Genomic DNA, 12,096 nt, shown 5'->3' on the forward strand with positions numbered 1-12,096 from the left:
CAGCACTGGGTGAACGGTGCACTCCCCGATGGCTGGGTTGTGAAGGCGCTGTGGCTGCGCTGGGAGCATTTTGAAGCACTTGCCCCTCCTCATCACAGAAATGGCCCTGTATTTTGCAAGAACTGGCCAGCATCGGGGGGGGGGGGGGGGCGCGGGGCGGGGGCGGTGGAAGCAGCAAAAGTTCAGGAATATTGGGTTCTCTTGGCTGGAGGTTCCCTAAGACTAGGAAGAAATATGTCTAGAAAGGACAGCAGCTTCTACAAGAAAGGGAACCAGATTGCAGGAAGTCTCCTAGCAGGATGGGAGCAGTGTGAGTCAGACCTTGAAGGACCTTTATCCCACAGCATCGCAGACAGTTTGCTTTGTGCACGGAACTGCTGGCTGCCTGGATGCACAGCTACCGACTGGGGGGGGACAGCCGGGGGGGGGGGGTGGCCGCATGGGGGGAGGGAGCACTAGTGGCAGGGATGAGCTGTGAGGGTCGCACAAGTGTAAGGGCCCTGGTGGGCAGGAGGGCAGCAGAGACCCCCAGAAGAGCCGTCAGCACCCCAGCACTTAACCCAGCTGCCTGCCCCGAGGCTTAGACGGAATCCTATATCTGCTTGGACCTCAGTTTCCCAGCGGATAAGACCAAAAAAAAAAAAAAAGAAAGTACTTTCTTACCCTCCTACCACTCTCAAAGGGATGACACATAGATAAATCACTTTGAACTTTTAGATGAAAGGTGCTCTATAAACTCGAGGTCTCATCAACTGTAATTGTTACGGTAATTATTTTAATGATAATAATGATGATAATGGGAGGGGGGGTGGGGTGAGGACAAAACCTCCTACCTTGAGACAAAGAAAAACTCTTCCATTAAAACCTGCGTCGTGCTTCCTTCTGCTTCTCGCTCTCTCCAACCATCTCTTTCAAACTGCCAATTCCTGGGCTGAAATATTATTTACTCCTTTTCTTCCCAATAAAACAATTATTTGTTCCATCGTTCTCCCTCTCGCTTGCTCTTCGGTGTGTCTAGCTTCACCCTGACAGCTCAGCCATGGACTGTTTACATGTCTCGCTCACCTCCAAGACTCTGGTTCAGCTCCATTGACACTGAAGGCAGGAGAATTCTGTGTGTGTGAGGAATCAATTACTTCCGCTGACACTCTATTACTAGCCCTCACATCTTCGGATTCCAGCTGCAGAGGGAGGCGATGGGATGGCAGGGAATTTGAAGAGGATGGCGAGGGGGGCTGGAGGGGACCCGGGGAGTAGGAGGTAGATGACAGGGAGGCAGACAGAGACCATCGACAGAGCGTCACAGAAAGACCTCTCTCCCCTTGACTGCCCTGCCGGCATCCGGAGATGACCCCATGGCAGGAAGAGGCAAAGAAAAGGAATAAGAGACGGAAGGGGAAAAGAAAAGACTTGTCAAGGATATCTAAAGAAATCAGAGAGGTCTCAAATACCTAAGCCTGGGGACAGTGGGTGAGAGCTCTAGGTACGAGGATACAGGCATATAAAGGCAGCTTTGGGTGGTGGGCTTCAAATTCCAGCCCTACCATTACTATCTGTGAGATCACTCTCACAGTGTACCCATCTGTTAAATGGGAATAACAGTAGTACCCAGTCCCGTGAGTCCCATGTGTGTATATGTATGTATGTATATATACATATATACATATATATATATATGTATATATATAGAGAGAGAGAGAGAGACTGCCAAGATGCTTGGCTACAAAGGTAGGAAAAAAAGCATAAAAAAATCATGTGGATTTCTTTCATCATGTGAAGTCCTTTGATAGCTTTCCAAACGTAAGCCCAGTTCACATGTTTTTCTTTCTTCTTCTTTTTAAAAATTTTATTCTGACCCAGCTAACATTTTTCAGGGATTTTCCTTCCAGGGAAAAAAATTCTGATTATGTAAATTAAATACAACCATCTACTCTGCAATCACTGAGATGAGTTGTGAGGCCCTAGGTTTTATAATGAAGGTCGATTATGGAAGCTCTTTTCTAGAAGGAAAGACAAGGGCAGCTAATATGTATATATTTTTTTCCGGGATGATTTATCCAGGCAGATGTAGAAGAATGGAATTAAATTATCTATTGAGTTGCTCTTAATCCTAAGGTTTCAATCCGCCTGCCATTAAACAGGACAAAACAAAGAGAACATCTTATTTTCCATACGACACATGACTATAGGAAAATACACAAATCGCTTTTTAAGAAAAATCTAATTTCTTTACTTGGTCTCTTTCCTTCTCTTCTTTATCCCCTCCCCACCCTGAGCTCCCACTGAATTTCTGAAGACAGACTCTCACCCGGTGTAATTAGCTGGGAGAATTACATGCAGTTACATGGGGTAAGATGCTGGCCCTCTGGGACCTCTGGGTTCAGAGAAGGTGCCAGGGTTGAGAGGCAGAACAAGTGGGATTGTGTACTAGAAAACCTCAAGTGATTTTCTCAATCAGGAGATAAAATGCCATGTTAAGAAGGACATCCACAGCGAAGCTTCCATTTGGAGCACTGCGATTGCAACATCGTGTATTTAAAAACAAACTGCCAAAAATAACCGTTTTCCCAACTGCTCTTTAACCTTGGTGGGAGGAGGAGAACAATCTGTGATGTTTTTTCCCCACTTCTTCAGCAAGTGAAGTTGCTGGGTGGAGGCCTTGGTCAAGGTTGGTGAGCCGGGGTCGGCTGCCAGCTAAGCTAGAGTCAGCAGGGCTGTCCCATTTTATTGCACCATGTACCTGCAGGGGGATCTGTTTCTGTCATTAGCAGGGTTGTTGCAATACAGAAAAATATTGCCGCTCATTGGCTCCTTGGGGGAATCAGAATATTTCTGTGGTTGGGCAGGCAGTAAATCTATAACCATGTCATGAGTAATCAACCTGAGGCTCTCTCCTGAGTGCAAGACACTCTCTTGAACCGGAGAACTTATACTCTGTTTCAATTTCCAGAGACTCGGGTGGACACCAGCTGAAGCCACACCTCCATTTGGGCAATGTGGCCTCCTGCTCTCTCTTCTTAGGAAAGAGACATGTGTTCAGAGAGAGCCCTGTGTAGGAATAAAATGACAGGTGGAGCTTAATCCAGTGTTACCTGGTTTTTTCCAGGCCAAACCCCAGGTTCAGGCATTAAACTGGGGGCCAGAGAGGGGTTGTCCCTGGACATAGGGTATAAAACTGTAGAGAGCCTGGTCAGGGAGGGTGGGAGCAGCAAAGAGTCCTTAAAATCTTAGTCTTTCCTGCTTCCTGACCACAGCCCCTCTCTAAGATGGTGCAAGTCACTGGGCCAGGAAACAAAATTCAATAGCATTGCTCAGGCACCTCTTCACTGAAAAGGAGTTTTGCTGATCAGCAAGTCACAAGGATGGCCCTTCATTTACTGTGGTTCCCTAAGGCATCAGATTATTTCCCCGTCTTGTCTTTGACGTGATGCTTTCTACATGGACCACCAGAGATATACACCTCCGCTCTGCCTGGCTAACTTCTTTGGGATCAGTTCTTCCAGGGAGCCCTCCCTGATCTCCCCAGCCTAGGCTGGATCTCAGTGCTGTGAGCTCACATATCATGCCCGGAGCATATCCGCAGTGGACATACACAGTGCTGGGGGAGGCGAAGATCATAAGAGTAAAGAGCACAGGTTGCAGAGCAGGGCATTCCGGCTTCAAATCCCTTCTCTGCCATTTCCACGGGTGGGACCTGGGGCCAGAAGTTATTCTTTAAGTCCAAGTTTCTTCATCTGTAAAACGGGAAGAGTAACAATGACTTCGCATTGTTTTGATTCAAGGATCAATGAGACGATATATGTGAAGCACTCAGCAAAGTGCTGGTCTCAGAGGTGATGCTCTAGATGTGGTAGCTTTATCATCAATAACCATATATTTTTTAAATTTTTTATTTTATTTTATTTGTTTAGAGAGAGAGAGAGTGTGTGTGCCCAAATGCAGGGGGGGAGGGGCAGAGGGAGAGAGAAAGAATCTTAAGCAGGCTCTATACTCAGTCCGACATGGGACTTGATCTTGAGCCAAAATCAAGAGTCAGATGCTTAACTGACTGAACCACCCAGGCGCCCCAAACTTGCTCCTAAACTCTCAGTTCCATGAAGACAAGGAATAGGATTTACTCACCACTGCATTCCCAATGCTATCATTATGTGTGGTACATAGTAGGTGTTTAGTAACTACGAATGAATGCATGGACCATTGCCATCTTGTTGGTGGAAGGCCAAGTCACAGAGAGCTTAGTGAGCTCCATAAGCCCGTGTCTCATCCTCCTGCTCTCATTATATCACATCACAAGATGGACGCATAGGGAAGACAGCTCTGTCTGCTTCCAGTGCAGGTTCATGCCATGCTGACCTATGTCCTGGTAACTCAAATGTAAAAATACCACCGAAACAATCATATGCATGCACCTGCTTAATACTCCAAGACCAGGTGTCCTGGGGGTATAGAAATGAAATATGTAGCCCATGCCCTTAGAGAATTTACATGCTCAGAATACAACATTGACCACCCATGAACTAAAGGCAAGCCAGCAAATCAAGGCAATACACAATGCTCTGGGAGTTCGGCATTGGGACCCATAACTGGAAGAATCAAGGAAACAGAGGGGAGGAGGAGGGGAGTGTTCAGTTGGTCCCTATGGAGGGGAGAGGGAGGCAGGTCCAAGCACTGGGCACTCACAGGGTCTCATGCAGCTATAAGGTTGTCTTTGGCTGTTTGACTGGAATGGATGGTGCTCACTGAGCATAGGAAGTCACTACTGACTGGGCGGGGAGGGGCTAGATTATTGAGGTCTGGTCTGTTCCCTATGTTGACTGGAGTCAGTTTATCAACCTGGGAAGCTGCTACCTCTCTAAGATATTATCCCCTACTTTGGGGGAAATAGACACAACTACGATTTAGAGAGCTCCTCTGGCCATAAATACAAGAGTACCTTGTTTATCCAGGACACTTAGCTAGAGGCCAAATATCCCTAAACCTCCAATATCTAGAACATGGGTGGGCTTTGGGGGGAGGGTTTCAGAAGAAAAGACCTTGAGCACCTCAATTGATGCAGGGGACTCCGTGCACTGATACTCTTCACACTCTGTCCCTGAGGGTGTGTCCCAGAGCCTGCTCGGCCATGAGCTTGGCCGACTGAAGCCGAGCAGACACGCTGGCTTGGGGCAGAGCCGAGAGCCCAGAACCAGCACTTCCCAATGGACAGTAAGACCTCCAGAAGCAAAATCCGTACAACACAATAAAAGAGTAAAACAAGTCAGAAGCGGAAGGCTCCAGGAAGCAGGCATACACCTAACAGGAAGTGACAGCAAGAGTATTGATAGAAAAAAGTCGCAGAATTTCCCGTGACAAAGGACAAAGATGCTAATGCGGTTGCTAATTCATTGTGAATCCATATAGACAAGACAAAGCAATCTTGCAAAGTACTTATCAGTGTTGCAGGTGAGGAAACTGAGGCCTGGGAAGTTTAAAAGGTCAACAAAAACTCAACTCTCAACCTCCCTGATCCAAATTGGACATTACTCGGCCTCGGTCTCAAAAACTGAAGTTTAAAATTAGAGGCCTGAATCATCAAGGAAAAGTTGACTCCCCTTACTATTGGTTTTGTTTAAGAAGACAGGGAAGTGTGGCACGGGATTTAGAATGTTCTTTATCAGAAATCCTTTCAAAAAAGACCTTTGGAACTCTGAATAGGAGTAGGTTTGTGTATCTAAACATTTCCCTTGGATGGAGCGCGGTTCTCCCATGGTAAATGAGATGAAGCTGCACTAAATGCACGCATAAAATCATTCCTATAAACTTCGTGTGGGTTCTTTAGCCCAAGAAATGTTCTTTCAGGTCTTCCTAGTGGTTTGTGCACTTTGTGAAGCACGTTTTCCAAGACACCCATCTGGAAATGACCAATTCTTAACAGGGCCCAGACTCTTGGTTTTGGTTTTACTTGGGCCTCTGGGATGGGGAGGGATGCCATGCCGGTCTGAGGACTCATGAATAAGCTGTGTATCATATGCAGGTGGGTGTTCTTAAAAAACGCATATATCTTAGATTTTAGAAATGGAAAAAGATTCAAGTCTGTGTACATATGTTTCTAAAGCCCTAGTGTCCCGCCTACTGCCGGATGACTCAGGTGAAAAGCAGCAGTACCCTCTTCCTCACCACAGGGAGTGAGTGGCTTCTCCCTGTTCGCTCAGAGGGCCTTGAGTCCTGCCCTTTGGTCCCTCGGCCACGTCTGTGTGGCCAGGCCATGCGGGCCTCTGGTTTCTGCCCACAGAGCAGCCTGCGGGTGCTGGGGGTTTGGATTCCTGCTCACAGCCCGAGGGAGGAGTCGGAGAGCTCCCCACAGATGGTGGTGGCCTGAGATGGCTGACTCAGGCAAAGCTGGGGCTGTGAGTGAAAGTTTCCAAGCAAAATTAACAAGCGGCCGTTAAAGGGAAAAGGTCTGTCTGGGGTTTATTCTTCAATGGGCTCAACCCTTGAGTTGTGGATTTCAAGGCACAGAGAGCCAAGGGCCCAGGGGCCACCAGGCCGGGCCTGCTCCTGGATCTCGGGGCAACCTCTGCAGTTACTCCTGCACATGGGAGGACGGGGAGGTGTTGACCGCGGCCCTTCCTCTTCCTCCACGGTGGGGCTGGCTTTTTCCTGCTGCTCTTACTCACTTTCCCTTTTTTTTTTTTACTTTTTTATTCTTATGTTAATCCCCATACATTACATCATTAGTTTTAGATGTAGTGTTCCATGATTCATTGTTTGTGCATAACACCCAGTGCTCCATGCAGAACGTGCCCTCCTCAATACCCACCACCAGGCTAACCCATCCTCCCACCCCCTCCCCTCTAGAACCCTCACTTTGTTTCTCAGAGTCCATCGTCTCTCATGGTTCGTCTCCCCCTCCGATTCCCCCCCTTCATTCTTCCCCTCCTGCTACCTTCTTCCTTTTTTTTTTTTTTTCCTTTTTGCAGGGGTCTTGCCGCTATGCCCTGTCAAGGGGAGAGGACAGTGCAGGAGGCATTCTCTTGGTAAGCGTCCATCCACGCTTTGGGCCTGGAGAGTCAAGGCCAATTCAAAACATGCACCGGAAATGAAAAGAGAAAGGAGTCTAATTTCCTTTGGTAGTAAGTGCTTTCCAAACCCGGGATCTCCCTTGGACAGAGTGGGAGAGACGGGGAACCAGACAGAACTTCGAACACTTCAGTTAGGTTAATTGTTCCTCTCACCAGCTAGTGGAACAAGGCAGTGGGGGAGGAGAAGCTCATTTATTCTGAAGGCAAATAGCCGGGGAAGAATGTTAAAAATACCTTGCAGGGTGAGAGATTGAGAGAACCGGATGTGTCTTTCTAAATAAAAAAAATCAACAAGAATGACAGAGAAATGGGGAATGGAGGGGAAATGGGGGGGGGAGGGAGAGAGAATTAAGGACGAGGTTAAGTAGTGGAGGCTTGACCCCAGCCGAGCCTTTCTGACAACTTGGCACTGGGGAAAAGAGACCCCAGAAAGATTTTTTTTCTGACCTTCCTGATCTTTTCAGTTCAAGCTAGAAGCATCCATGGCGGAGTGGGGAGAAAAACAGGAAGCTACTTAGTAAGGATGATAAGCCAGAAGATAACCTGTAACTTGTCTGCTTCCCCTACTTCAAGTCCAGCAAGAGGCAACATCCTTGTCCCCTTCTGCTGCCAGAGACTCCAGCAACCTGAGTTCTCCCCACCCCTGGGGCTGAGTCCTGCGGGGGGAAGGCGGCCCCCGTGGCCCCAAACAGGGCAGGAGCATGTTTTCCTGGCCTTGCATACTTCCCAACATGGCTCCCTGAGTTTTTCCTTCCAAAAGCCATGCCTTCCTCTACTTCCAATATGAATATACATAAGATGACCCCTTAGCAATTTCCCTGGGAGATTTGCTGGCATAAGCATAACAGAATTTGGCCCTCAGTCGACAGAGGTGCTTAGTCGAATTTCTCGGAGCTCAGACGCAAGCTCTCTGTGCATTACGCTGCTGTCTGTGCCAACCTTCTACAGCCCAGCCAAAGGCACTGGGAGCAAAAACATCCAATATAGGAGCTCTTCGAACAGAAACTCTTGCTAAAGTCCACTGCAGGGACTCAGCAGACCTGAGATGCTGTACGAGTGTATCAGGCTGTGCATTTAACTCAGACAAAGAGGAACTGATGAGTTACCCTATGTCATCCACTGATCAAGAGTAGATCTGGGATTAGAAAATCCATCTTATGACTCTTCGTCACATGAGGCAGCCATCCCAGAAACCCTCTGGTTTTCAGTGCAGACTACCTCTTGCTAGGAGAAAACCATTATGTAGGTGTGAAGTAGTCCTAGGAGGATAACAATGACATCAATGCACCGCCTCACAGTCTAGCCCTGGTTCAAGGGGGGCCTTGTCTCCTCCACGAGGATGCATTGGCCCGGAGGTAGGCCTGCTCCCTTGCACCTTTCTCACCAGCTGGCCCCTTTATTAATTTTTCCGTACTTGCAACGCCTTGGTCACAAGGAATGTCCAGACTGTTTAGGAATCATAAGGGGACACTGAACACCCAGTGGTAGGGCACATCATAGGGGCACATTTGGAGCAGGACATGATCACTGGTACATTCTTTTCTGCACAGAAAATTTGCACTATTGTTTCAATGACCAAAGACTTTCAGATAGAGTCCACTAGATGGTACAAAGCACATTCACGAATTCTTGACATTACAAAGCTACCTGCTCCTTCACCTTAATTTAAGGGACTTTGGTGTCAAGAAGGCATTTCTAAAGCACTCATGGCTGTCTAAATGCCCACTTGGTATCTCCTAAGCTGCACATTTCCAAGGTGGCAGGACTGATGTTATGAGACCAACTGAGCCTCCTCGGGTGACTGACAAGCTCTCTGGGCTTCGGTTTTCTCATCTGCAAAATGCTAGTCCTGACACCACCGACTTCCCAGGGCCACTGTGAGGACTGGATAGAGTGATATTTGTAAAGCAGTTAGAAGGGTGTCGGTGAAATAAATCTGTAACATCAGCTTTGAGACAGCACAGGTAACAAGAACCATTGCGAATCTTAGACCTACCAGTGTAGACTCAGATTTTTAACTCTCTTTCTGTAAGGAAACCAGCTGCTGCTTCATAAAATAACAGGCTGATCCTCTAGGGCTGGATGCAGAGGAAGTCTCCACGTGGGGATCTGGCTACTAGTTCATTAAGGAAGCTGGTGGGGTTTCTACATGTGGTGGTGGCGGTGGAAATGGGGAGATCTCCAGGGGGAAAGGAAATTCCAAAGTCAAGAGCTGGTATATTGCAGTCCACCCCCAGCCCCTAGATGGAATTCTCCTCCACTGCCCGCTTTGAAGATAGGGCGCTATTCTCTACACTCTTCACTCAAGAAGGCTCTTTCCTCCATACTATGGGATCCCCTAGGCCTTTATTTCCCCCGAAAGAGAACGTCATCTTGAGGTTTCCCTCTGGGGGCCACTGTTCAGCAGGTGGGTTAGGGGTTAGGTGGCATTAGGTGGCAGAAGAGGCAGGAGCCAGGGCAGTGGGTAGGAGTGTGTGGCTCACGGATGTACAATCAGGCGCTTACTTGCAGTCGTGCTTCTCGATTTCGAAGTGAGGGTTGAAGTTGAGGACAATCTTCTGGTTGGGTTCAGGGGCATAAACAATCCACTCGCAGTTCTGGTGGGATGGGTAATCCTGGGGGTAACCTGGGGAGGTGATATAGCCAGCATCTTTGGAATTCAAACGACCTCCACAGGGTGAGTCTGAAAGAGAAGGCAAAGAACCCAAAGAACTTCAAATATGCTACAGCCTCTTTTTTTTTTCCCCTCTCCGTTTCTCTTCCCTACCAGTGGCTGATTAAAACTGTTTTACAGACCTTTTATGGCAGTCCAGAAGACTAACCTACTTACTCATTCAGTGGAAGAGATTATTTCAGCTCATCCCCCCGCACTCACCCAACTGAACACACACACACACACACACACACACACACACACGTGCACAATCACACACACTCCCCAAATCAAAATATTCCAGAAAATGATCATAAACATTCCCAATTACATGGCCTGAGATGAAACAAACAAGAGAGCGGCAAACGTAACATGCCCCCTGCCTTTTCTCGTCTCCTCTTCTTGGCCCATCTTCTTGTTCGAACCTCTCATCTCTATCTTTATCTCATAAATCCTTCATTTCATTGGGTGTCTCCCAGCCCAGCCCAGGCCGCCAGAAGTAAGGGCTCTGGGAACTGACAATAGTGGTTTTGTGGTGCCGACCCACAAGCGAGCCTGGTAACAATTACATGTGATGTGGAGGAAACATTTTCAGCTTTGGGCCGGAATAGGCCCTGGAGGGTGATTTTAGCTGCTGTTTCTTCTTCTTCTTTCTTTCTTTCTTTTTTTTTTTTGAGAAAGAAAAAGCAAAAACCCCAAACATTTAATTCTACATACACCACAAATTTGATTTATTATTTCATTATACACCGAGTGGAAAAAATCTGCATTGGAGAATTCACTGGCTCTGACCTCAGAGCTTCGACAAAAGTGCTTTGTGTTTTTCCCTTGCTTTCTACCCGCCGTCCCTCCTGCCTCGTCACCACCACCAGAGTGTGCTGCTGCTTTGTCCAGCAGCAACCGGGACCCGGCCATTTGAAAGGCCACTGCAGGGGGGGTAGCTGTCCCCTCCTTCCCAGCAGGGCCTGGCTGGAGGTAAACAGCTTCCTGTGGGCCAGGAGGCAAGGGGGCGACTTCAAAGGCAGAAAAGGTGGGTGATGACATTTGAAGAATCTCATATATTTGGGAGCAAAGTTCTGTAATCCCCAGGAGGGGCTCCTGGGAAATGGGGGGGGGGTTTGCTTAATACCACAGTAGAACAGAGGACGGGAAGGCACGAGAGACCTGGAAATATTCAGAAGCCTCCCAGAGACCTTCCTGAGATGTGCGCCTTTCTTAGCATCAATCACAATTTAATATCGCCATCTGCATGGAGCAGCACGGGCCCGTGAATTATGCATTACGGCTCAGCAGCCACCCTACAGGACGGGGTCTTTCTCCTGTGTTCGCTCTTTGAGGGAAAGGGTCATGCATTTTTTAACTCTACAGGTGCACTTTACTATTCCCCATGTCTGTTGGCATTACTGTCTTCCAGACCTCTGCTTTAGATTACCAGCCTGACAGGCTTTAAATGCATAAAAGATGGGCATGCCGCACAATGGTGGTTGGGACACACAAATCCACACAAGTAGCCTTTTAGGCATCGTGCCTCCAAGTGCTCAAACTGTGCCGTGTTGAACTGCCCAGAATCTAATGGATTCAGGTTCCATTTCCTACCGGGTAGAAAACAAAAGCAGGCCATTTCCTCTGGCTAGCAGAGCCCACATCATCCTCTAACTAATGACCCTGCACCCTCCCCAGTCCAGCAGGACAATGGGCCCAGCCCTCCCGCAGACAGACAGGAGGCCCGGGACCGCCCATCCCTCCGCAGCCAATCCCCGCAGCCTTGCCCACACCACTGCCATGCCAGGTACCCAGCACCTTCCAGCAAGTCGAACTGTGGCCCGCTGGTGCTGGCTCAGGCACATGCGATCGGGCTGAGAAGGACGCTCTGAGAAAGCAGAGGTGTGGGGACTTAGCTCACCAGCGGCTCTTACCAGGCTAGCAGGGGAGGGGATTTTCTGCCCGCTCTTTTGCTGAAAATTGCAGCCCTGACTCACACTCACCCCCAAACCACACTGTTCGCCTTGTAACTCACCAGAGGGACCCCGAGCAGAGCTCCTGTTCAGTAATTGTGATGGTTTCTACATCATCCACGCTCTCTCCCTCCTCCCACCCCTGCTCTGCTTCTCTCCAGCCACTCCCAAAAGGAGAACTTCTCCTCCTCAACTCCCCCCACCCCACCATGTTCAAGCTTTTAGGAATCAGACCAGGCACACACAATCAGCAATAAAGACAGGAAACTTCCTCATAGGAAGGTTTCATTTCCCATCCACACCAAGAGAAATCACTTCCCCACTCAAAAAAATTTGAAACTATATATAATCCATAGCTGATAGTCTGTATTTTCCATGGTAAAAATTTAACGGAAAGAAAAAAGAGTAACTCATTTCTTTTTTTCTG

The 12,096-nt window shown here is 48.2% G+C and overlaps 1 protein-coding gene across 4 annotated transcripts in view; it reads right to left on the reverse strand.

The window, feature by feature from the left end:
• Positions 1 to 12,096, reverse strand: part of NRP2 (neuropilin 2) — a 115,829-nt gene that overhangs the window by 90,986 nt on the left and 12,747 nt on the right. For all 4 annotated transcript variants that reach the window (XM_081813810.1, XM_081813811.1, XM_081813813.1 and 1 more), the window contains exon 2: positions 9,567 to 9,744. In XM_081813810.1, the coding sequence (XP_081669936.1) occupies positions 9,567 to 9,744 (178 nt within the window). The remainder of the gene's footprint in view (positions 1 to 9,566; positions 9,745 to 12,096) is intronic.

This window comes from Leptonychotes weddellii, chromosome 3, assembly GCF_054177405.1.
Source record: "Leptonychotes weddellii isolate Sample4059 chromosome 3, ASM5417740v2, whole genome shotgun sequence".
NCBI classification, from domain to species: Eukaryota; Metazoa; Chordata; class Mammalia; order Carnivora; family Phocidae; genus Leptonychotes; species Leptonychotes weddellii.